This window comes from Denticeps clupeoides, chromosome 13, assembly GCF_900700375.1.
Source record: "Denticeps clupeoides chromosome 13, fDenClu1.1, whole genome shotgun sequence".
In the NCBI taxonomy this organism is placed as follows: Eukaryota; Metazoa; Chordata; class Actinopteri; order Clupeiformes; family Denticipitidae; genus Denticeps; species Denticeps clupeoides.
The window spans coordinates 8,673,424-8,701,138 of NC_041719.1; the positions used below are offsets into that span (position 1 = coordinate 8,673,424).

Below are 27,715 nucleotides of genomic sequence, written 5' to 3' on the forward strand. Positions count from 1 at the left end.
TGTTTACATTACAGACACCGCTGCATGAAAAGGGGTTTATGAACAAACATTATGTCCCAAAAAAGTGCATAGTCAGTAAAACACAAAATGTTTGATTCAAATGTGTGGCGCAATGTGTGATTCAAACCGGCAACCTTCTGATTACGGGGCCGCTTTCTTAAGGCCACCACTGCCCCTCACCCCCACCTGTTTCAGCACAGTAAAAATGTATGGTACATGGTTTGATCAGGTACCATGTTACCATATGAAAAGTCGAGATCTGTCGTCATTCCAAAGGCAAGTCAATTGGTGATGCAAAAGTTGTCCATCAGTGTGTGTGTGGTGGGCTGGTGCCCTGCCCTGGGGGAGCCCCACCCTGTGCCCCTTGACGGCCAAGATTAGGAGTAAGTGGTGGTGATTGGTGAGTGAGTAGTTCATGGTGCACTTACATTGATCCAGGGGATTTATGTATAGATGTAGTTGCATCTTTAACATTAGAACTCACAATATCCTACTACTCACACCCTGCAAGCACAATTTCCCAGGATCCTGGCTTGGATTAAGCAGTTACTGAAAGTGAGTGAATGAGAGCATTTTATACACAGACACACACACACACACACACACACACACACACACACACACACACACACGGCTGAGAGACAGCCATGAACTGAAAAGAGGAGTGGATGATGTGTTCAGATTAACTACTCACAAACAGCACCAAAGAGAGGTGAAGAAGGGACCAAGACAGTTTATTTGGGAGGATGAGACTTTTCACCATGAAATATTAATGTAGCTTCACCTCACTCACACCGAGGCCTCGGGAGTGGCGGCACATCAAGAATTCACAGCATGAAAAACGAACGCAGAGACGGGGGCAGCCGGGGGCTCCAATCCAAGGAGAAGAAGGGAGGCAGAGCCCCAGAAGGGTGGTCGAGTTGGGGGTCCCACGGTGGGGGTGAGAGGGAGTGCAGGGTGTTGAGGGTTAGGCAAAGAAGGAGAGCTTTAACCCCACCTAAGCAGGTGGGCACACCTCGGCCCTCTGGGAACTCCGCCAGGGAGAGAAATCTCGGTTCAAAGTAATGAGTGGAAGAAGAAAGGAAAATAGGCTGAGCAAGAAGAAAAGGCACTAATTTGCATATTAGTAAACCATTGTGGCAAAGGATTTACTTTGTTCAAGATGTTTGCAAGCAGAAGAAAGGACGGGTAGACGAATAATGAGAAGGGGAAAAAATACGATTTTTTTTTTTAGAAAGAAAGAAAAAAAAAACTGCAGAGAGGGCAGATCTTGTAATCAGGGCCGCAAGAGACCGGAGGAGAGGAGATGAAAGAGGAAGCCCCATGAAGATACCACTCACTGATCTCAGGCCAGTTTAATTACAGCCAGCAAGAGACACCGAATCGGAGCGGCTTGGGCTGAACGTGAAACTGAGACGGGAAGTCGACCTGCCAAATGATTGTGTGTGTGTGTATGCGGAGGGAGCAAAAAGTTGTGTTTGTATCTTTATGTAATATTTGTGTCAGAATATTTGCTGTGGGAGCTGTGCCCACCGCAGTGCATGCTGGGAGGCCACAGGCGTGATGGGAGCGGGAGAGGCAGCTGTTGTTTATGACAAGGTGTCCTGGCAAGCTGAGGGTGTGAATGTACCATGGATGAGTATACATTCATATGTGTGTGTGTGTGTGTGTGTGTGTGTGTGTGTGTGAGAAGTTAGGTATGCACACATTATGTGTAAATAAGCAGTGTATCTTTGTGTGTGTGTGCGTGTGTGTGTGTGTGTGCACCACACAGGGCTCCCTGGTGTTTATGTAAGCCTGACTATGTCTGCTTATGTCAGTTCCACTCAGCCATGGTTGTGACTCAAGCTGCACAGCCGGCCAGGGAAAAATTTGCCCGTTAAACTCACAGACGGCCTCTTATATAAAATGTCTGAGCACAATATAAAAAAAAAACAAGAAGAAGAAGAGGAAAAAAATGGCCTCATAAATCTGGAAAAGCAAACATCCGTTTATCAACTTCTCTTAACCAATATTTCACAGTTATCTGACTTGTCCCAATGCCAGAGTGCCACGGGGACACTGCCAGAGAGAAGGATGAGCAGGGAAGGGAGTCTTATGGAGAGTGCAACAGAGAGACGGAATTAGACGAAAGAGACAACAGGAAGCGAGAGAGACGGATAAGAAATGAAAAATGCTGGACAGCCGTGCCCTCTCTCCGCTCAGGATCAATGGTGGTCCTGTTTTTGGAGTTTGGGGAGAGAGGACAGCCTGCCAGAGCCTGGCTTACAAAACCGCATAATCATATGTAACTGAGGAAAACTCTGCCAGCGGCCTGTTTTCCTCTCATGCCCGCACGGTGAGAGCAGAGCGAGCTTCCCATCCGCAGAGAAGCTGCCAAAGGCTTCTAAAATTAAAATCTCTACAATTCTAAAATTAAATGGTACTTTTTAACTGTTCCCCCCTAATGATTTCCCAGGGGAGCGTATTAATTAGAGTTTCATCTGTGAACAAGCCTTTTAAAAAAAGAACGACGAAAGGAAAACAAGAAAAAAAAAAGAAACGGGTCAATACTTCAAAATGGATACAGAGCACAATTTTCATATGCAAACATAAAAAAAATGACTGTGATGGAGAACAAAAGGAGGCCGATGAATCCATGAATATAATGAGGCTTATCAGCTATGATGCAGCATGTACCTGGGCTGCCGTGAGTTAGCGTGGCGTGTAGGTGACTTGGCTGCCGAGGTCAGCAGCAGTGGATTGTGGGAACCCCCATGCAGCAACAAACCCAGATAAAAGGGCGTGTGCAGTACCTGCCAGGAGAGTTTTAGCATGCATCATTTGCATGTGTCTTCACTTGTTATGCGTCTGTGATGTTACAGCCCGTGTATGCTGGTTTATCGCGGCTCATGGTGCAACATTACTGTGGTAAGCTTACCGCTGGAGCTACGCGGCTTGGCGGCTGCCTCCCTGAGGCATTATATCGACCCCTTAGAGACAATAGCTGAAGTTCGAGCATTTTAGCATTAGCTTTTAGCAGCGTGATGATAGCTGTGTGCATTGGGCTGCTAACACACTTGACCCTGAGTGCCTCCAGGGGGACTGTCCCTGTAACTACTGATTGTACATTTCTCTGGATAAGGGCATCTGAAAAATGGCTTAAATGTAAATGTAGGTGCATATTATGTGTACTTTTTGACATCGCTGACGCAAATTATGCTGTCATTGTGCTTATACCGTTCAAAGGTTTAATCCCATTAAACCAGTGATGCTAACATTCTGAACTCAGGCTCGGAAATTGCCACCACAAGTCGTGTTTTCTACTCAAAAACTCGGCAGCGTCCTCCAAATGCGACTTCATCATCAAAGATGGGCGCAATGTGCATCACCAGTAAATTTCTCACGTGCTTCCCTTTGTGGCTCGATAGAGCAGTCATACACCATAACTCTGGACATGTTGGCAAGGCATTAGGATGTGTACAATACTGCTTAATGGGCTGTTATCAAGAGGTATTGTTAGCACAACAAAAGCCTTCCTGGAAGCATCCATATTGTTTTTTGAATGTCAGATGTGACATCTTTTTCATCCCCAACATTGTAGTTCCAAAGCAAAAGGAATGCAGCATAACGTCACGGTCTGGGACAATACTCGATTCTGCTTGTCTTCACAGACTTTGTATTAATACTGTATAAAACATACAGAATTCTCGTCAGGTTTAATTACATTTTAAATGGACACACTAGCCTGAAGATAGTAAAACAGTCTATGCTGCCATAGCAACACACTGATGGAGCAGAGAGCCAAGATGTACAATAGCCTGTTTCATTACATCTAATTACAAAATGAGCAGAATAAATAAAGGGATAAATAAGTGACCATAATTTCTGCCAAGTGGCTATGGTATGAGCCAAGATAATCCAGCACCTCATCATGTCTTATTACTCTAATAGAATAATGCAAATTCCACATTTGCTCTAATAAAGGACAATAAATTGAAATAATTTTATCTTTATTCTATGAATACATCAGACATACGCTGGCAGATTTGAGCTCCACAAATATTATTATTACAGCTTTGCACATCACATTTAGAAACCAAGCAAGCATCAGCAGTTGTGTTCTATTGTTTTATTTCATCATTGACATTTTAAAAGTCATTAGTGTGTGTTGTGATCTCTGCCAGTATTTAAGTCCATGCATGAACCTTGACACATATTTAAAGGAATCATTATTATTAATTAATTGTCGAGGAGTTCCTTTTTCTCTGAATATATCAAAAGCAGGGGCAGTGGTTGCCTGGCGGAAATGGCCCCATAATCAGAAGGTTGTCGGTTCGAATCCTGAACCACCATTGTGCCACCGAGGTGCCACTGAACAAAGCACCGTCCCCACACACTGCTCCCTGGGCACATTTCATGGCTGCATACTCAAGGGTGAAGGTGTCATGATCCGTTCTGGAAGGGGTTACTCCAGGTCAAGGATCCGGACCGGAGTTCATGTTCATCCTGTGTAATGTTTCCTGATCGTGTACACCTGAGTAAGATTGTATAAAGCTGCTCTTTTTGTGTCTGTTCACCATCGTTACTGGATGTCTCCCCTGTCCTGTTTGATCATGTATTAAACCCCTGTTTTGTGACATCGTGTGTATGCACCCTTCTCATCGTCATGTCCAGCAATCATTCAAGATCAACTGCCTCACCACGTCAAATCAGCGTGACAGATGGGCCTAAAAGCAGAGGACACATTTTGTTGTGTGCACCGTGTGCTGTGCTGCAGTGTTTCACAATGACAATCACTTCACTTTTTCACATTTCAGATTTCTTCAGCAAGATGAAAACACTATACAAAAAAGGTGGATTTTTTTGCTTGTATGCGTGAAGAGATCTGAACATATGGCAGGACTGCGGGAGTTTTGAGCTCTAGATGAGTTAATGGAAAGTTATGCTCTATTCAGAGGAGCATTCTTGGACCCTTTCCCAATGTGATGCATCCTGTTTCTTAATATACACAAACATGCCACCCACTAAGACACACACACAGGTGTTGATTTAGAATTACATAGCTCTAAAATTAAAAACGGCGGCTGAGCACTACGGACCTGTTGGCCCACAATGCACTGCAGTCTGTTGATCAGCCATTGGCGAGGCTGCTGGATCGTATGATGTCCAACTGATGATGCGTCAGTCACCTACTCAGATAATGTGTGACATCCACCCCTCCTGTGTCTTATTAGCTATTATTACACGCTAATCTCTGCACAGAGCGAGGCATGGCGAACAGATGAGGGAACAGATGAAACGGGTTGATACAGCAGAGCGGCTCCACTATCTGGGCCTGTCAAGCTTCCATTTTCATATAATTTGCAGCCTATCTGCCCATTTTCGAGGCATAACTGCAAAGTCTGGAATCCAAAGTAAACGAGACTTAATCATATACATTAGGCTGGTAAATATAGCCGGAGCGCCTCACGCACACGGCGCAACTAATGCTCACAGAAGATTAGGAGGGGGGGTGTACGGTTATGGATGGGCATTATGTAAAATAAATAAGCCCTGGTGCAGGGCTGGAGCCAGACTGAGCGGAGAGCAAGTGACCTCATTTCCATACGGCAGCGCAGTCCTGTCTTTGACTTGAGGGTACACACTGACACGCAAAAAGACAACACACACACATAAACAGTACAGATTGTATAGATACGCTCGCCAGTTCCGCCACAATAGAACCCCAAGGGGAATGGCGGATGGTGTGTATAGACGTCTCGCGATTAATGTGCGCGTCCCTGTCCGAGCCCCCGGCTTATTTACATACATATTAAATACATATATACATATTCTGCCCATGTTTGTGCATACATTGCAAATTCATGCATGCATTCTCGCATTTTCTGCCATTGCCTAGACGGTGTCGCTGACATGTGTCACAGGTTATTCCTCCGGTTTTAAACACACATGGGTGGGAGATGGAGAGTGCAGCGACCTGTGATAATCCAATCATAACATTGTCGTTTATGCGCTATCTATTTGGCAGCTATTACCGGCAATGAGACACTGTTTAGCCTTTGACGGCTAATCTGGGGCCTTGCAGGGACGTCCAATCACTGCAATGCATGTCCTGAGTCTCACAAAAGCCCTGTGGACACAGTGCTGGGAGGAGGAGAGAGCTCACCTCGCAAATAAGTGCAAAGGTTGGCGGCTGCGCTAACCCCTCATAATGAAGCAGAGGGAATGATTTTGCAAAGCAAGCGCTGATGAATCGGAGCTCTGGAGTCAGGGAAAGGGGAGGGACATTCCAATGGATGCGCATAATGGATCCATTCATCCTATTTATCCACACTATTTCTTAGTAATTTAGAATGTAGATTTAATTTAGATTTGCTATTCAAGCAGCATATTGCCTGTAAAAGGCCTGGTGGAGTGGCAAAGCATTGGCTTTTTGACTCATGCACATTTGAAAATTGCTGAACATGATATTCACATATACATTATAAATGGAGCATTATTAATAAATGAGTGCATTTTTGGTACAGAGGACACCTTCAAACCTTTACTGCACTTCCTCTCCTGAAAAGGTCTTTTGGAGGTAAGAAGAGAGGATGACTTCATGCGAAATTATATCTTACAGACACACACACTTGGGGTCAGTGATCAGGACAGAAGTAAGAGAGGATGCCCTCTGCCACCCTGCCACATTGCACTGTTCCGACCGGACCCCCCACGGACGCCTAATAATTCATATGGTGTCAGAGTTTGGCCTGGACTAAGTCACCGTGGCTGCCTCACAGGAATGCTAAAGAGAGGGCACCGTGATGCAACAGCCACACACTTCCCTTGCTTGCAGACACGCTTTATTAGGTCGGCTCATTTGTACTCTGTAGGATTTTAATTTATTAGGTCATTTGCCTTTATTTGACAACTGCCTTATTAGAGCATAAGCGACAATGGACCTGAACGAAAGAATGGTTACCACATTTAAAATGTGCAATTAGGGTGAAGGTCAGGATTAGGACTATTATTTTCATATGCATGATATTTTTTCTGATATTTAATGGTTATAATATGATCTCTTGCATGCTGAGAATCAAAGCGAGGAAGTCGTCTTTTCTTCTGCCACCCCTGGACAGATTGGGACAGGGGGAGACTCCCGTCTCTCATAGATACAGCACCCAAAACCCATACCATCCAAGCTTTTACTTTCCAGTGCTCCTGGGGTCAAGGGCCCTGTGTACGCACACTCACATACACACACACACACACACACACACACACACACACACACACACACACACACCTGTGTGAACCCTTAGCCTTTGTAAATGGCCATTCTCTGTTCCTGTCCACAGCCGCCAGACGAGCATCGAGCCAATTATAACAGCCCCTCGGAAGTGGAGCACAGCAATTAAATGGCACAGTTATGCTCTTTTTCGCTCGCTCCCTCTCTACCTCTTCTGTGCCACCCCTTTGTTTTTTTTCCCACCATCTTCTTTTTCTTTTCTTTTTTTTTTTTTTTAACTCCAGGCCTCTTTTTTTTCCTCCCCATTTTACCACTTTCTTGCTTTCATTGCATTTCCTTCTTCCCAACTTCTACTTCTTGCACTTTTCTCCCAGACTCTTCTATCTTCTTTTCATTTCCCCCCCTTTTATTAGAGCTTCTCGGATCTCTCATCTCATCTCCCCCATCTCTGATCTCTTTCTAAAGGTGCCCTCTTGTGTCCTTTGTCCTGTATCCTCTCAGACTCTCACTCACCCTGCTTTAGTGAAAAGCCCCCTGCAGCCAGGGAGAGCCTGTAATGCATGCTATACCCCACCTATCTACACATCAGCTCAACTGATAATATCTTTTGTGTGTGTTTGTGTGTGTGTGTTTGTGTGTGTCCCATGCCAGACTTTTTAATCCCCTCCAGGTTCAAGGCAATCACTGCGACGTACAGACAAGCGATCCCGCTCCCAATCACCACACATATGGTCACTTTTAATAAAGACCTGTCAGCAGCAAGAACAGATGTCACACCCCGGGGCCTTTCTTTGTTTTGGATTCTCCCATATCAGAGCTTTATTAAGCTGCGCGCATATATGAGGGCTCTGCTGGCAGCCCTTAAGCTCTATTCCCTACACCTGGAGGACTGAGCCATATGAGTGTGTGTGTGTTTGTGCGTGCGTGCGTGTGTCGGGGGGGTAGGCACAGCAGCTAGGAGACTCTGAAACCTTTTAGAAAGCCCAGTGATGGGATTTAACAGGAATTCTATGTTAATAGAAAGAGACAAGGACAGATGTCTACGCAACAGATCATTTCATGGCAATTATGAGAAAAAAATCCATAGACATAAACTCTATGCTTAAAAGCACAACGATTCGGTTGTTAAGTATGCATACAAAACAAGGCTAGTAATGTCTCATTATAATGTCATTATTGCATTACAACAAGCAAATTGACCCAAACCACCATTTTCACCTTAACACAAGGTTTTCATTCAATATTCATGATGGTTTCTGCATTCTGCATGTTTCCTGGCTGCATAAATACCTACAGGTGAATTTTTTTTTTATTATTCTGAGTGTAATGAAACAAAAAACTGGTGTTAGTGTCTCAATATGCAAATAAGACAAGCTCAAAAACACTTTGAACTAGTTGAAGTTGCACAGCGCGATGATCTGCACTAAGAACAACATAAAACTATTTACACAAAATTCATAATGATTATGTAATTCACGCTGGTATAAACCAGATTTCTCAAGATGAGCAACAATAAAAACAGACAAATGTGACTCATTATGACAACACTGGACAGCAGCCAAAAAAATTCAAAATGACAAAATTACTGCTAATTATGCTGTAAAAATAATTTATGTTTGTGCCAAATCATGAGTTGCAGACATCATTCAAATTGGAAAAGACATGGAACTTAGCTATTTAGCAGTATGATTTGCATGATTTAAATCCACAGTGTGATTCGTACGGTCATAGTTGTATTCTGACGAAGAAACAGCAGGAGACTAAGAATTGGAAAACCTGTCAGATTGACAGGAACGCTGATATGACATAATAAGGTTTTATGAAAAGCTATCATGTACATGTGGAAAAGGTGGAGAAGATCTCAACTTGAGCACTATAGCTCTGGCTGAAGTGGACCAAAGGTGGCCAGAGAGATGCCCGCTGCGAGACTGGAGAGGCAGAGCCGTGATAATAGCTTAGAAACTTATCGTGCAGCGACAAAGACCTGTGAGCCCCGCTCGTGCGATAAACGCAAGGCATAAATTAAATTCTGTCCGCCAAGCTCTGCCGAGACAGGAATGCGCCCGCAGTCAGGGGGAGGTGCCACGTCTAGCTCTCTTTTCCTCTTACATATCGCAAACCTTGCTCCAGTGGCTTTCCTTCAAACAAAAAATGGGACGCTGGGCTGAGTTGATGTACAGAGCTTGGTCTGCGTGCTACAGTTACTCCATTGCATATCGGCACTGTTTACTCAGAGGTTGCGCCGGAGAATATAACATGGCCAGGACCCCTACGGTTTATATATATTTGGCAATATTTTGAACTCCAGCCTCCAGGAATTTATATATATATATATATATCACATGCCTATAGCCATGTATTTTCCTGAGAAAGCAACATTGGCCCGTGTGGCCCGGCAACACTTAGCTGTCAGGCTAACGTCCTCTCTGACCTTTCTCACGTCAGACGTGCCATCTCTCTCCAACCTGGCATCCCCGTGCCAAAGCCATACGGCATGCACGTTGTGTGCGTCTTTACCGTCAGCAAATCTCAAATATAGCCGCCCCCAAAGGAAACGAGTGATGTGTGCGACACTGTGGATTAATCAATAGCAATAATTGATCCAATTAAAGGAGCAGATGGTTTCAACGGCAGAGAAAAAAAAGAGATTGTGGCGCACGCAGGTAGAGCGATGGCCTCGTTCAGCACTCACCAAGCGTAGAAGCTTTGATCACAATGGATTAAAAGGATTGATCACAAAGACATTAGGCAGATCAGTGCATGGATAAGCAGTCATCCACCAAAGAGAATTTATTCCGTGCTTTATTCATAAATCAGGTCGTTATGATCAAAGGCTTTTTTAAATGTTGTTTATAACAGACAATAGAGAGGAACAAAGAATTAGAAATTACTCAGAAAGAAATCAGTCACATCCTGTGGTCGCATGCTGCATGCAGAACAGTGTGTGTGTGTGTGTGTGTGTGTGCGGTTGCACATCACACCGCTAAAACTTCAGCCCCAGAGGGACCTCCCCAGACAGAGCGGGGCCGCGTGAGAACCCACTGTCTTATGTTCGCTCCCGTCCTGAATAATTCATGCCAGTGGCAGGTTGATGGACGTCGCCTCTCACTTAACAGTCTCCTCGGACCATGACGTGACATGGATAGAAAAGGGAGCGAGGATGAGATCGAGAGAGAGAGAGAGAGCGGGGCACAACCCAGATAAACCTGAGAGGATTATGGGTAATGAGATAAATATTGCTAAGGAAACTGGATAATTAAGCGTGCATGAGGAGAGAATGGCGTGATGTGGTCCAGGGCTGAGGGATTTGCAAGGCTGACCAGGGGACACAATGGAGAGTATTAGAGTTGACCCAAGAGTGCAAGGACCGGACTTGAACTTCTCAGCAGCTCTGAATTGTCTCTGAGATTGGATTGCATTCAGGCCAAAAACTGCTAAATGTGTACCAATGGATATTTGCACCCTCAACGTGGCTGAATGCAAGCATGCTTGAAGTTTTGGTGCCACTGAGTAGAGCAGAACTGCATGAAGGCCACCAAAGCCCTTCCATGAAGCATGTATGCAATTGAATGAAGTGATTATAATTATTAACAGCCCCCTGAATTCATGTGTGGATAATCTGTATCGGAAGCTATGCTTCCGAGATGTCTATAGAGAAGATCGTGTGATGAGAGCTGTCAATCATGCCTATGAGCTCCCGCATTTTAAACCTTTTATTTCCTTACAGTTCTTCCTCAGCCTTTCAGAAATAGTTACACACAAACCGGAGGGGCCACCTCGCCAAAATACAGATAACTAGCAAGTTGTTCTCCTGTGGATTAAATGCATTAGCTATGTCTTATGTAGTGGCAGGAAAGTATTAATTCATTAATAACATCAGTTGTTCAGTTACCTGCATGACTGTCTCCATTTGCTCGCCTAACTTTCTCCAGGGCAGGAGAGGACACAAAGGAGAGGGGTAAAGGGGGTAACGGAAGATAGGGGTCTCTGCTGGAGGGCCTTCGCGCAGTCAGCATATCCAGGTAGAGGAGATCACACTGGAGGTCTAGCTGACGATGCACGTGTCACTCCCCATCAGACACACACACGCGCGCGCACCCCTGGCAACTCAACTGTGCTCTTAACTCACGTCACGTTGGACGTGACCCACACTGGCACTTCCTGCCTGCTCAGACTTCACAGGCCTGGAGGCATTCGGGGTCATGTCTGCGCTGCGTGTGCGTTTAATGGAGAGTACACGCTTTCCTGCTGTGAAATGTATCGAGAACGAGGGAAATTACGGGGACCAGAGTCCCCCACTGTGCTTTTCCATCAGCGGTTGTCAGGCTGGTGCCAGGATGAGGATTTCTCAGATGCTAACATCTGCCAAAAAACAGAATTAATGCCTTTATTATTGCAGATAGTCTGTTTCTGAGGAATGGGTGTTGTGTTCAAACTCGCATCCACACAAGGTGAGTGATACGTCAGGGGAGAGAGTTGAGAGGATTATTTGATCCCTGCTAGATTAAGTGAAGGGAGAGATTACAGGGCTATTCACGAGTGTGTGTGTTTGTGTGTGTGTCTGTGTGTGAAAAAGCGGAAGCGGGCGCAAGAGAGACTGCATTCATGTCCATGCTGTGAGTCCTGAAAGCGAGTGTGTCCTCCAAATGTGCAGTGATGGAGCACACTCTGTACTTTTGACCGATCCATAATCTAGGAGGCTGCTGTGGAAGATGTGCAGCCAAGCCGAATGGGAAATGAATGAAAGGCTTGGCACAGATCAGAGGCAGTTATGAACAGAAAGGGCAAGGAGAGAAGAACTATGAGAGGGAGTGATCCGAGCAGGGAAAGTATGGTGCATTTCTTCCCTCTGACTCCCATCTGTGAGTGTGCGAACGTGCGTGGGATTATATAAACTGTGTGCATTCTTCCCCTCTTTCATCTGGGCCCAGTTTAGAGGACACTTACTAAAAATGACTAGTATCCTTGAAGTAATTTTGCAATGTTGCACAATTCCATGAGTCAAAACATTTAATAAAAAAATAATATGTTGCCAGGCTGTGGTGCAAGATGGCCAGCTAAAAAGATGGCCCCCCAAAAACACTTTCAAAAATGTTCTCTTGACAAAAGAAAATGAACATGTTTGGATGCACTATGTGACCAGGTGGGTTTTCTTTTTAAAGTTCTGTTTAAAGGGATTAAAAACACAGATGTGTTTGTGGGAGCGGGTGCCATAGCTTCGGTGCTGGAATTCTAAATGCAGCACCACCCATGGTGGAGAGCTTTAAACGTGACACCACCAGAAGGTCAGTTCCACCTCCAGTGGACCTCCACTGGCACGGGCTGGTAAATAATAGGTGGAGGAGCTCAACGATGTAATCCGGAGCAGGACCAGTTAAGGAAATTCTGTCTGTATGAGAGTTTTGCATGCATAGGAAATTTCAATATAAAAGATAGAAGGAAATTAGTGTTTCTACATCTTTAGTATAAAATATGGAGTCTGATTACACAGATTTCAATGTATGACAACAGAATGGATGTACGATGAATATTGAAAACATCTTTGATGCTAACCTGTCGTTTATATTTGATAGCTAAATGTCAACAGAGGTATGGTATCCAGTCTATTGTAGATCGTCTGCAGGTATTTAAGATGTTAAATGTCACTTTCAAAGCATCTGGCTAACCAAGCTCACCCCACTCTAAACTCATGAAGGTGGAAATCACTTTTCCTTTTTCAATAGGAGAGTGCTGGGAATAAAGAAATCCAATTACTTCCAAGGGTGATCATGAAATATTCACAGGAAGAGTCACTTAGGAAGAACGACTGTGCTAACTTCAACCTTCATGAAAGGGGGTTAGAGGAGTGTGGCATGTGTAGATGTGCACAGTGCCTTCAAGGTGGCTGGAAGTGGTAAAAAATAAATAAATGGAGACTTTAACGTCTGGCACTCATTTCATGACCAGAGGTATAAGCAAAAAGTGAACAGCGGAACGGCATTTAATCCTCACAATGTACTTCCCCCGACAATGCAAATCTGCCAATTAAGGGAAAGAACCTTTGTCCAGCTGTCAAACGGACAGCATTAAAGAGCTCATATTGAAATGTTAACAACTAACCTTTGAAGCACAGTTAAAGGAATATGAGGAATGGGTCCTCATGGTCACAAGGAGGTCAATGTTTTTACTGTCATTTGGACATATCTGATGGCAATTTTGGGAAATGAGTAATACCTGAATTACATCTTATGTTTCTTTGTGGGCATTATGGGCATTAACTGTGAGTGATCAGAGATAATACAGACAAGACTGTATGTCTCCAACATTTGTAAAAAAGCTTCAGATCCACATGGAACAATATTTTGTGTTTTTTTTTTCCTAAATGGTATCTTCAGCTCAGAATGGAATTTAAAACTCCTTTTCCTTCAAAAATCCCCTGAAACACTTCCCACTCCAACATATCTCTCCCCACCCTCTGTTGTTCCTATAAATGTGAGAAGAGCTGCATGCCTGGCGCTTCAATTAAGCCGAAACGTAGATTAGCGCACAGTTCCTCAGACGCTGTGGCGTATCGTCTCTAATTTCAATAATAAAAGCGCAACCATCCACTCCCCTGAGCACCTCGTCTCCAATTTTAACTAAAATCCTAATCACCCTTCTATCCCAGAGGCTTAAAAACCAGAGCCTCTCCGCTGTCTCTCTCACCCAAGCCTCCGCTCCGTTTCACACAAAACAACACGAGAGAAGAAGAGAAGGTCTCCAGAAGCCCACGGTGAACGCTCCCTGGCAGCGCTTCCCGTTTGATCTTTATCCAGGGTGCAGCAGGTCTATTTTGGGCGCGCGCCGAACCTAAACTGATGCTTTCCTGCTCCTCACAAGGCTGCGGCGCAAGATGGCATGGGCAGAGGGACTCATCCCTCGCGTGGCGTGGCGGGGCGGGCTGAGTACCGGAGAGTGGGCGACGGTAGAGAAAGGCAGACGGCGACCGGAAGAGAGGGAGAAGGGGGTCGACGCATTTTTTTTTCTTTCTTTCTTTCTTTCTCTCTTTTTTTTTTCTCCGTAAATAAGGCGAGGGATGAAGGAGGGATGAGCGACTGACGGAGGTGCTGAGGGGGCGGAAGCTTTAGCTGGATTAGAGAAGCAAGAACAAAGCCGCGAGAGCGATGAGGAAGGCCGAGAGAGAGACAGGCGGGATGGGAAGGAGGGGACGGGGGGGGACGAGACGGCCCTCCGTGGTTTCAGACAGGCGGGATTGAGGCTGATTGTCGGCGCAATCACCGGGTCAGATGAGCATCGGTCCGGAGCCGCCGCCTGCCCGCCCGCTCTAAATGACTGTCATTTCAGCGTGCACCTATCGGCTCCATTACCTCCCCTCTTCCCCTCTTCCCCTCTTCCCCTCTTCCCCTCTCCAGCTCTCTCCTTGGCTGCCGGTCTGAAAGGCAAATTGTTGCTTTCCGTGGCTTAGTGGAAAACGGTGTTGTGTTGTTTCTTCTTTTGCCTCCCTGTTCAGCGTAATGGTGTGATGGGCTTTTATCATCACGCGGAGGCGGCGGGCTCGCTAAACTGAACTCAGGAAGCAGGAAATGCCAAATGTGCCGTATCCCCCTCCTCACTTCACGCCAAATCTGGTTGATTTCCAGCCCAGTTGGAGGGTGACAAACGGCAGAAAGAAGAAAGCATTTTTAATTACTTATAGATTACAGCTCAATAATGACTATTTTTATGATGAACATTTGCTGCAGCAGTTTAAGCGATATGGCTGTGGTCCAATGACAGGAAACAGAGCAACTTACAAAAAAAATTAACCAAATCTAAGACGGAACAATTTTGTTTCAGGAGCCTCACAGAAGGTAGCACAGATTAGAGGGAGCAGAAAGACAGCCTGAACTGGACAAGGCGAATGAGGGGACGGTAAGAATAAATAAGAGGTGGAATAATGCTGGGCCGCCCGCTGGGTAATTAAATCAGATGGAGGGGGCCGGTGAGCGCCGGTAAGAGATGCATGAGGGAGGTAATGCGTTCTGACAGTAATCAGCCGCTCTCATACAAAGCCCCTGGATGGAGAGGAAGGGTGGAGGGGGGAGTTTTGGTAAGACCAGGAGGGACAGGTGGTCCTTCCTCACTCAGCCACACTCAAGTGCCCTCTCTAGATTCGCCCATAGAGCCACTCCCAACACGTACATGAGCACCTTTTCCCGAAATTAGTCCATAGGTATCTGAATGCATTAGAGGCACTGCAGAGGCTCACATGACCAATGCCAATACTCAAAACAGGCTGTGCGACACGCCTAGTGCCTCAAATGCAATCCAGCAAACAGTACCTCTAGCCCTCATCGAGTTGTACCTTCATGAAAAGCCTTGTTACCGTGTGAAAGGGCTTGTTATACTGGAATATAATTGGTTGAGTCACGCTGAAAACGGTGGGATGAAAATCCCAGATAACTACACACCTGTGACTGAATATCATATGAATTATTCATTGATGTAGCAAGAGCAGATTTTATTTTGTTTTTGCTAATATGTTACTAGGCATCCATAGCCTGTGAACATGTATATAATTATGAAGAGAACATTTCCCGGTTTGGAAGTTTGCCAAACTCAAACAACCAAGTTTGATGCATTTGATGCTGAATACAAACACAGGAAAAGAAAATGAGGCATGTCACTATTCAACATGTAATAAAAAAATATTTCAGTGCTTCTATATGAGGTTTGTATTCTCTGGACATCACATTATCAACTCATGCCTTCTTAATTTTACATAATTGAATTGAATGTTGCATTCATTTGATGCTGGGTAATTTCGATGTGGCATGCCTTCAAGTGCTTAAGTCAGAATTAATCAAACCAACAGTTTCTTCACTGGCGTTCAATCTGCCAGTAGGCTGATGTGCTGCATTTCATGTTTCGTAGCGGTTAATGATGCCTCCTGGGTAAATTAACTCTGTAACCTAAAGTATGTAACACTAGACCAAATTAAACAGTTCACACAATGTAAAGCATAAACTTTTTTATTGCAAATTGTTAAAGTAGTGTGTTCTATGAAGATAACAGTGTGAAGGCCTTCAGCTATTTTGAACACCAACATGGCACACCATGGCACATCAAATCCTCAGTAGTAAACACAAGATCCTTATGAATTAGACAACCTGCTCCTCCATTTTAAGATTCCAAAGTAGTTAACGTTTTCAAGTCCAACTCACACGTCAGTAAAGAGCTGAACAGATTTTTGAGCAGCGTCCAGGTGACTGTCGCTGCGGCTGGCTGGCCTCCGCCACTTTTCAGGGTCACCGTGAAGCCAGCTGCGGTGTGTGAGGGACAGGCCGCACTCTCCAGAGAAGGGCGGATCCCTTTCTATGGATGACCAGGGCCATGGCCAGACTGCATTCTGCTTTCTGTCCACAGGCCAGTGCAGGCCACAGGGGGCCGAAATAGGGAACAAAAGGCAGCGTAGTCTGCAATGATGTGGTCGATACCGGTCCCAGCCATCAGCTCTCCCAAGCCACAAGGGTTCTGTTGTGCATAGAGAACATTCCAGCATCACCATGGCAGCCAGTCCATGTTTACCTCCATCATCGGTTCTGAGAGAACTGGGCAATGGGATTGTTGACGTCCCAATACGGCCAATATTTACCTCATTCTGGGACTCTTGCTTCACACATAATTATACCTCAGTCTAAATCCGAAAAAATTCTCCGTGCTGAGGCTTTGTTACAGGTCTCTGTGATTCAACACTGATGACCAATGGGTGGACTCATAAACTCTCACAGAGCCTCAGGCAAGTGAAGGAAAACGCCCTCTGACTCTGCTCTCCTCTCCCAAGAGCAAGAAAGGCATGAAATATGATCAATACATTCGCTTTCATGCTCTGCCAGGCAACTATATAGAGAGAAAAAAGTAGTTGCACAAGTTCAGTTGGGGAAGACGGGAAGAGAAAGAGAAGGAAATCAAATTAGCTATTTTCCATTCCTGGATCTCCTCAGATGCTAAGTGGTGATGTGACAGCACACTGACACAAACTTTCCCAACCTTGCTGCTTTGATTATTTTGAGTTGGGAGACTCCATCGCAGCATGTGCTTCAAATAGGCAGAACTCCGAAAGAGGTCAACCAGTCAGGCTCCAGACACCATTAAAGACGCAAACAAGAAGAGAAACAGAAAAAAAAATTTTTCTCAAGAGAGGCAGAGCAGTATATGGCATCTATTAAACTCAGCTTTTACAACGCTGCCAAAGTCCAAGGGCAACGAAAGACAACAGCAAAGGAGCGAAGGTGTCATTATGCAGCCACAAGAGTCGGGGTCCCAACGGAAAACTTGGGGATAGGTGGAGGGAAATGGGGAGATGGTCACATCAGAGCCAAGATACCACAGGCCACAAACCATAGGAATAAGTTCAAGGACTGGAGACCGAGTGTTTTTAACAGACTGACCGAACAGCATCGTACCTTTCCTCCAATCAGAAGCGTTCACCTAAATATAATATCAAGTTATTTCTGTATTTTGATAGCATAGTTAGCATGGGGACCAGAAGACCCAGGTTCAAACCCCACTTACTACCATTGTGTTCTTGAGTAAGACACTTAACCCTAAGTGTCTCCAGGGGGGGACTGTCCTTGTAACTACTGATTGTAATTCGCTCTGGATAAGGGCGTCTGATAAATGCTGTAAATGTAAATGGCAATATCGGTACTTAGTTGATGATGACAGATCTCAATCGATGTTCAAAGCTTTCTAACAATCTCTCTCCTAGCATCAACCTTCGTCATACCGTGTGCTGCGATCACATTAAATAAAAGAACATGGCTTCTGCAAGCTCTATTTGCATAAATCTTTTTGACGCAGTGTCATTGTGGCTAAATCTAAATTAGCATGCAATTAAAGAATGTAGGCAATAAAACAGAGCAGCCTTTCCTCTAGATTCAACTACCTGCTTTGCATTTCAAAGACACTGAGTCCTCTGTAGAACTGGCTGGAGGGGGGTTAAGACGGTAAAGCTAGATACTTGCGAAAGGTCCACGTGTGAGTTTGTGTTTCATATCACAAAATGGTACTATCGTTGTGAATAGAGCACAGCAAACAGAATCAAAAAGGGGGGAAATATTGTGGGAATTCAAAATAAAGAAAAATGTTTGAATTCCACATCCCTGACCTTCAGATCCCTTCAAAGACCTTCTCGGTAGGCGTGTAATTTAATATTTGATCGCTTTGCATCAGGACCCCCCTGAACTAAAAGGATAAGTGTATTTGCCCACAGAAAGTGGATTTGCCGCTACATCTCTGTGTGTAGGTTTGTTTATAGTCATGCTCTTCATCACTAACCACTACTATGCACAAGTTAATTGGCCATAGTAGTGCTTTCCATTAAATAATCTAATCAGTCCCGCCAGGATTTTGCATTGAGGCAGATTGAAAAACCTGCAAAGCCAAACTTTCTGAAAATTGCAATGCATGATGCAATGTTTTTATGCACTTGCGTGACAAAGAGAAAGTTTTTTGTATAATTAATACATGTAAGGCAAGTTGTTCCAGCGCATATGCCTGGAAATGTTTTTACTATAAATGAACTCTCTCCTGGTTTGTGTGCAGACTGGCTGCAACACCTGCATCGTGGGCGTACAAGTCTACCACTGTACATGAGCCCCAGGGACAGCTTTATCTACCAATATTTTTATTCAAACTTGAACCGGAGTGACTGCCATATTGTTCCTACGTTGTGGTCTGATGCAGTTATCAACCAGAACTGTATTGTATAAAAAGCAGCTAACAAGCAAGGATGAGGCAGTATGAAAGCGCAAATATTAAAAAGTGCTTTCTGAGCGCTGCACTCACACGGCCCTGGACATGGATCGCCTGAATAAACGCTGTCAGAACGGAGAGGCCTGCAATGCGCGGCCTTGGGGAAAAGTGCTGCACGCAGAGGAACCCGTGGACAAGCAGAGCGAGGTAGAAAAGAAAGAGGGGCGGAAAAGACGAATACAAGGAACACCTGTGTCAACGAGAGCCCTTGAGCAGCATTTGCCGAGGCATCGTTAATTTCGTGCGACCGCTGTCTCTTTCAGGCACCGAGCGCATTTCCAACAAAGATGAAAGCTGACAGAAGGTGAGGGACGGAAAGCAACAGATGAACTGGAGGGCACACGGGCGACGCCGGCGTCTCTGATTTTAACCATGTTTTGATGTCCTTGCTCCGAAGTGCCTGGAGTACTTCCATCCCAGAGACCTGACGTCCATTGTCGAAGATGACAGCTCACCGCTCTGCAGCTTTTTTCCTTTACTTTGCATCTCCTCACAGGCACGCAATGTTTGTACACAAGTCGCCTTCTCTTGCCGCACATTTCACTTAAAGGCTGAATAATGCACGATGTATCAGTTTGGAAAAAAAGCTCTGCTGTAACATGTAGGACTGCATGAATTCTGAGGAACATCTCAAAATATTGTATGAAATTAGAAGTGAAAAATATGTCCCCAGAAAACAAATGTCATAAAGCATTAAGGGGCTTATTTTTCTGGTGTCTGAACAGATATCATTCAAAGTGTTCATGTTTATTCAGTAGTTCATTCAGTAGTTTGCCAGTCAGAGTGCTTGAATTAAAACAATGACAATAATCATGCTTGGTATTGATCTTTTTTTATTATTTATTTCTGCACATTCAAAAGCCCTAAATGGTCCAATATTGTTGAAGCCTTATATAACACCAATAAACATCTCAATAGGGTGTACCAAAAGCAACCAAAATACCACAAATGCTGGCTCCATCATGTCACACAACGTAATGTGGGTTAAAATTTGCAGAGACCATAAATGCCCCCCCCCCCAAAAAAAAGTTCTCCTTCAGGCAAGAGTGCTGGAGAGCACAGATGTACTCTGGGAACATCCAGCCAAACACTGAGATGCTTTTCTCCTCACGAGTGCTGACAGTAGGCATAATTTAACCCCAGCTGTTTGGCCTGGGCTTTAACCCCACCCCCTGTCCCTCTGCAGTGGTGCCCATAGTGCCAAGTTCTACACATCCCCCACCTCTAAAATGGAAGCCTAGAAGGACCATTAAAGGTGGGTGCAGAGTGATGGAGGAGGGAAGGGCCAGCAGTCCTCTAGCACTTTGTGTTTTTCTGCAATATCTAGTCTCTCTCATTCCATCTCTCTCTCAGACCAGGAGTTGGCACAACTAATCTGTTGACGCTTCATCAGTAAAGTTGTCATCCTCTGATGGAGGCCTAAGTGTGGCTAAGAGCAGCCACACCATCCCCAGCAGCAAACCCCACTTTGCAATGGTGCATTAGGGTTAATGGGAGGAAAAAGGTGCATTCCTCCACCCTCCACTAGTCACTATAGTTTCCCCGTCTTCAAACCCAACTAATGCAGCTCCAGTGTCTTGTATGCAAGAAGCAATGTGCAGCCTTTATTCACAATCATTTACTCTTAAACTGCACAATGCCTCGCAGGCACTTTACTAATATTAGAGCCTGACTCGGTCAAGGCCATTTTGGCTTGCGTAATTGGGATGACCAGTCGAGAACCGTGAACCGCGACCATTGCAACGAGGTCTGCAATGGGCTCTTTTGATTTTTTCAGATGGGGACATGGGAAAATATTCTTCCTATGCAGCAATATTCAAAGACTGTAATTTAGATGCGTTTCACACCAGTGGAAATTAAATTGGCCAAATTACACTGCTGTGAATTTATTGGTTAGGCTCCATTTAAAATGCAGATATTGGTGGAACATTAAATTGGATTTTAAAAAAATTGTAATTTTATTCCGGCACATAAATGGTCTGACAAGGGGCGATATTGAGAGGCAGGTTTTAGTTGGTTTCTTTTTTTTTTGTCATTTATTTATCTATTTGACTCCTCTTACCATGCTAATCTACGGGGATTTATAAGGGACATCTTGCAGGGGAAGGCAGTGTTCGTCTTCTTCCTGTGGCTTTGTGGGGGAAAGCATCAGCTCTCTTTCGCAACCCGGTCGAGCAGCACGGGAATTAACAGAACAGCTGCCCTGTGGTGAGAGGCCAGCATCCGGCCAGCCCAGGGATCAATCTATGTTCTTTGGTATCATGTTGGCTGTGTAATGGCGGAGCAGAAATGTCCAATGAAATGCACCAAGGGGCAAATGGCACATCTGCTGCAAAGTGCTGTGTGGGCAGTGCTGCCTACCTGCACTTCAAATGGTGCGTGAAAATGCACATTGCTGACTCAGCGGTACTCCAAGACAGAAAGGAAGTTGTGGTTTATTTAACAAAAAAGCTGCTTTTTTTTTCCTTCACACAGGCCAACAAACGACTTCTTAACCGCGTAGAGTGGTGCGGAGTGTTTTATCAGACACCGTCCACTCCTTGCAGTTCTCATTGTTCAAAGATGATGACTTCACTGAACACCGAAACCAATTTAATTCCAAACACAGGGGTTAGCTCAAATCCAATAGGTTCACACAGCACCACAGTGCTAGGGGTCAGGGGTCAGGTATTGTGCTGACAATGCCCCAGATAACCCACAGGTACAAGGACCTCATGGTCTTATCAGAACATTTTATCTCCAACACTATTGTATTCTTAGTGCTGCATTAAACCTGTTATGGTCTTTCTAAAATCTGAGTAAATTAAAATAAAACGATGCACCATCTGTATAAAGGTAATCCATCAATTTAACACTCCCTGCCTCCTGTAATTCAATTTCTTAACAGTAGGAAAATAAAAACTAGTCAAAAAAATTAAGAATATTAAGACACTTGCTTAGATATTTTCTCTTTGTTTGGGAGAAACAGAAGATTTATGGAAAGCTGCACATATTTTACATAGGTCCTGAGTCATCACACAACATACAAACACAAACTAAATGGACTAAATGTGAACGTTCCAGAAGAATTAGATCTGACTCTAGAACAAATTAGGTTTGTCCAGGTACACTGAACCAAGGAACATGTAAATCTGTGAAAGATAGTGGGTCCTATGTTGTGAAATATTATATTTAGTTAATACTTCAAATCCACACTCGATTTCTTTGGTGTGAATGGTTTGGTCACATCTTCTTTCAAACATGCAAATGGATTATCAGCACTTTAAGTAAAGTATGGACGAGATATTTTCCTCTAGTGGACGAGATATTTTCAAACAGACCCCATTCATTACATCATATACAACACAGTAAATCTGTTTGCCTAGTGTTTTATGGTGTTAACTGTGAAATGAAAAATGAAATTTGCAGCCCTGGTGACGTTATGAGAGCAAGCTACACCTGTAAGGGTAGCACTGGCCTGGGGAGGTATGTGTTGCTATTCTGTCTTCTAAATCCAATGTATTAGATTGTTTACATTTGATTCACAATTTCATTCATCTACAGATATGGGCCCATTTTTATATAGAAGCTACACAAAACAAATCGCTAGTGAACTGCCTCATTAGATCCCTGGAAACAAAGCACTGGCTCATTAAGAATCTTCTAATTGATCTGTTGAAATCTTGGTGGCCTAAACACAGCCAAAAATGGTGGACGTTCACCGGAAGTAAGTTCATGTGGCTCGGGCCAAGATGGGAGGAAACCGAAACAGAGGTGGACAGTGTCGTATCTGCTTCCTCCCATCGTTACATGAGCCACACCAACTTTCTGATTAGGCTTCCCTAGGCAAGAGCATCCCCTGTCCTGCGGCAACTAAAAACAGGTCCAAATGGGGTTATTAAGCATAGCGCGTTCATTCGGCTTCAGGTGAAACTCTGTCCTCAAGAGCCCATTGAGCCTCCCCCCTACCAGCGATCACAAGAGGGTGTTGTACTGTTCCAGAGACGTTCTTCACACTTAGCGAGGCTTAGTCTCACCCATTAGCGCCTCCCTGTGAGTTTGATCAGAGGCCATCATCCGGAGCGGTCACATCTCATCATCAAGCTGATTGGATGAGGTGAAGCGAGTTTTATCTCTGCCTTCTGGGAAGCCTGTCCTTGATCAGAGAAGTTGGTGAACGTCAAAAGAGAGCTCAATTAAAGCACTGGATGATTGTCATCGACCGCCCCTGGTCGGATGTGGACAGCCTAGGGCAGGCTGGGAGCCCCCCGTCTGAAGCTAATGAGCAAATATCTGCCAAGACATCACAGTCAGGCACAACCTGTTTATAGCTAATTTGTAGACCAAGGAGGAAGACGAGGCAGATGATGCAAGATACATTTTCTGTAGACAAAAGGAGCAGCTACACCCATGACAGATGGATGCACCCCCTAAAAACAGTCTAGTATAGGGATGACACTGATAAGATGGAAAAAGGAGACCACTGGTCATTTTGCAGCAGTGAATAAGATGCAGGCAAACGAGATGCAAATGTTGTCTCTGCAGATCATGACAACAAGGGGGGAGGCAGAAAGACCAGAAAACGAGAAAAAAATAAAAATAAAAGAGGGCAACTGTGGGCTGACCTTACATAAACAGATCTATTAGTGTATTCAGCCCACATGCCACGGTCCTCAGACCAGCCTCATGCTGATTCATGGGTCTGCAAATGTGCCATACAGCAGAAGCGCGGGCCCTGGGGTACACTCAGTCAAAAATGAACGTGCTATTATTCAGGAAGGCATGCAGCAGTGCATGCCTTTGATTCTCTTTGCAAAATGAAAAATGCTGTTCCCCTTCAGGAATTAAGATTATTCCTGGGGCATGATCCTATAAATGCTTGGAGCACTTTTTTTTTTTTGATATTGCAACCCTGTGCAGTTCTGTGCATGGCAAAATGCTGCGTTTTTTTATTTTCCAAACTGACCATTGTTCTTTGTTTACCTGTCTTAAACCGAATATTATCATTTAATTACCTTTGCAATGAACTAGAGTGTGCACAAAATTTACTCCTCCCATTCAGTGCATCAAGGTAATTATTATTCATTCACTAACTACTGTCATCAGCGAGGTTGCATTGCACTAATGATGCCCATTGGGGAAAGACTGCAAGGTGGAAAATCCTTCTAATGGTCCAGGACAAAATGTAGCTTAACAAGCTTGTGTCCCTCCATCTGATAATGCCATTAGTGTAATATCTCTATTAGCTATGTTGATCTTAACTCAACATGACCAAATGTGTACTTGTCATTGATTTCTTTAGGTACCCCTTGTGAATGCATGCTTTCAGAAATAACCTTAATCTCTTTCATCTGCAATGGCTGCTGTACATAAAATTCAGTCAAACATGGGGGTTTTGCTGGAGCCTCCTCTGCTTTACCCCATATGTATAGTCAGAGATGAAAGAAAATAAGATAGAGATTGGTTTGGGATGTATGTGCCTCCAAAGTAAATGCCATTGGCTGCCAAAGCCACTTCTAATGGTGGTACATGAGCAACCAAAGAACCACAATTGAACATTAACAAAGGCAAAATTATTTCAATTCAATCTGCTTTTCACACAAAATGATGATATTTCTGCAAATTACCCCAAAAAAACCCAACATGAAAAGGAATGAACATTTTCACCAAAGTAACATAAACGCTATCAGCTGTATGCAGTGATTGTTTAAATAATTATGTAATTTTTGAAAGAGTAACTGTAATTGCTACCTTGCCCAAAATTGACAGGAATATAGAGTTACACTCATCACCATTGATCATCATCAAGGGACAATTAAAATCTTAAAATATTCATTTGTAATGAATTCATACTTACATTAACCTTTTAATTGACTCCTTTGCAGCAATAAATCATAAATGAGGTGAGTTCAGAGTTACCTTGCTTTTAGAAGCTAGCACTGACCTCATTCACAGGTCAGCCATGATGCAAACTTCCCTAACATGTGCAGGGATACATTTATCCAAAATCCAACAGATGAACACACAAATAAGGGGCAAACATGCGCACAATACTGAACTCTGGTCCGGAATACAAAATCTTTTTTTTCCCTTGAAGTAAAACAGAAAAAAACATTTGATACGAATTTAATGTAAAATCTTGTCACTGAGAAGTTGTCAGAAGTGGTCGCCCTTGGCTAAGGCATTAATGTTGATTTGAAAATGAAATGTTATTTTTATGGCAAAACAACCAGGGATTGGACACCCATACATGTCTGTATCTAATCCTCCAAAGTCGTGTTTCATGTCAGTCTCCCAATGCAGCATCAATCATTTATTTAAGACATTGCTCAATCCCTCTTTCTCCTCTTTGAGGACGACTGGCTAAAGGACAAAGTTTATTGTCATCTGTACTGTTTGGGTGGGGAAAAAAAGCCATCCACAATAAAAAGCATAAATAGTACAAACAGACCAGGCCCGGCCTACCATAAAAGTGACAAGTATGCTGGACAATTAGAGAGAACGACAGCTTTGGGACGGCCAGCCTCGCTGTCTGACCCAGTTAGCATATGAGCGCTCGAAAACGGGGCGTAGACTGTGCCACGCCCCCCCAACGCCTGGGCACGCACACTCAAGCTAAAAGCAAGGCTCATTAAAAGGAGTGTGCACGCGAGACTGCCCATGCATGCGCTTTTAATTTTATTGTTTGATGTCGCGTGAATTAATCTCAGTTTCGGGGCGCAGGCATAAAGTGTGTAATGCCACCCGTATTCACCACCACACCTGGCATGAGTTACAGAGCTGCTGCTGCTCCAAAATTTAGGATAACATTTCAGTCATTGCTCCAATCTCATGCCACAGGAAGCAGGGACGGCATCGGCTCTAGCCCCTCCCACACCGTGATAGTGCTACTGGGACTTCCTGTATTGACCACTCCCCCATCAGCTCCACGACACACTGCTGATGAGAGCCACATGGTGACACTCACCTCCAGATGCTGTGGCCCCTGGCGACTGTGGTCCCCCAGGGGTCGGTGGTACCGGTCTGGGCCACGGTTTGGCAGCAGGCAGGCCGACACGCACCACGCCCACATACTCCACAAAGGTGCCAGGGAAGTCGCCCTTCTCCTTGGTCCGCTCGTTGGTGCCATGCAGCCAGCCTTTCGGGTTCCTCTCGTCCCCGTCCTGGCACTCCGGAGTCTGCAGGGACATTTTGCTGACGGTGAGGATGTCGCCAGGCTGCACAGAGATGTCGTCCCCTCGTTCACGCTTGTACTCGAAGAGTGCGCGGTACTGCAAACTGTCAGAAGCCATGGCACAGTCCTGTACTCTTCCGCAGCAGGACGAGAGCTGCTTCTGTCGCTAGGTGTTTTTATCACAGGGTAAAAAAAAGGTAAAAAACTAGTTTGGAATATTTTCAGCTTCCACACCGCTCAGTGTGTTGGTTCCTGCAGGACGTCCTGCAACTTTCTTATTTCTCTGAGTCCATATGCTGGTGGGACGGGATAAGAAGGGCACCTTGGTTTAGTCCTCTGCGCACTTTCCCTTAACAGTCAAATTTTAAAGGTACAGCTGCATGGGACGTCCGCAGTCTGCATAGTTGCAACAGCAGCAGTGACAGGAGCTGGTGACAGGGACAGTCCTGCGGTTTCTGAGAACAGCAGTAGGGAGGAGGTAGACAGCCCCACTGCTTCAGAACAGACTGACCAACCGTCTTGGATGGGATGCCCGGTGATTCCGCCACACTGGCAAGGCGGCATCGACTTGTCCCCAAGAGCACATTCGTAGTAAGACGCACCCAGCCCACACCAGAATGGTAATCCACTGCAGAAAAGTGCTCCGCTTCAACCACCGGAGTATCCAAACCTTTTTTAAAAATAAAGGCATGTTATTACATTTTATTACATATTATCATATTACATGCATCATGATTATATATATATATATATATATTTCTCTATTTCTCTATCTTCATTATGCAGGCACCATGTGTTAACACGTGCTAGGACGCCCATGTCGTAAGTGATGCGTTTATTCACCTCAGCGGACGCGTGGACGTTATTTTAACGCGAAACGCGGACAGGGGCCAGCGTGGCCGGCAGCGCGCAGAAACTCGAGCGCGGCGTGACGCAAGGCGCACCGCGGAGCCGGGATAGACTTACCCCGGTCAGTATCCCGCGCCGGCGTCGGTGCACGGTGCCACGGTGCCGCGGCGCGCCTTCCTCACTTGCCCTCGCCGACACTGCATGTCTGAGTCGAGGCGGCAGCCCCGCCGACGCCGCGCTGGAGTTTTAGGACAAGTGACGTCACTGACCACACCCCCCCCCGGCCGGTCGCGGGCGACGCGCGGCGTCCCGACGGTCTGACGCGGCTTTAGTCAGTGCGATGGGGTCCGACCGTGAAAAAATAAAAACGCCAGAAAGCTGAGTGCACTGGGGACGAATTTTAGAAACGTAAGAATTTACGTGGACGGTGGCATCAAAACTAGACATGGTTACATTAGTCTTATATTTTGTATAATAATTATTATAACAACAATAACGCTATGATAAATATTATTATTAGTAGTTTCTGCCTATTTTTGTGAAAAATATCCATATACAGTACAGGCCAAAAGTTTGAACCCACCTTCTCATTCAATGTGTTTTCTTTATTTTCATGACCATTTACATTGGTAGATTCTCACTGAAGGCATCAAAACTATGAATGAACACGTGAAGTTATGTACTTTACAAAAAAGGTGAAATAACTGAAAACATGTTTTATATTC

The 27,715-nt window shown here is 44.7% G+C and overlaps 1 protein-coding gene across 1 annotated transcript in view; it reads right to left on the bottom strand.

Annotated features, from left to right (window-relative positions):
* The window catches only part of pik3r3b (phosphoinositide-3-kinase, regulatory subunit 3b (gamma)), a 120,207-nt gene extending 93,024 nt beyond the window's left edge, over positions 1-27,183 (bottom strand). Inside the window, exons 1-2 of the mRNA XM_029000474.1 lie at positions 27,108-27,183; positions 25,935-26,811 (exon numbers count right to left, since the gene is read on the bottom strand). Coding sequence (XP_028856307.1) covers positions 25,935-26,259 — 325 coding nt within the window. The 5' untranslated portion in view covers positions 26,260-26,811; positions 27,108-27,183. The remainder of the gene's footprint in view (positions 1-25,934; positions 26,812-27,107) is intronic.
* Positions 27,184-27,715: the final 532 nt, after the last annotated feature.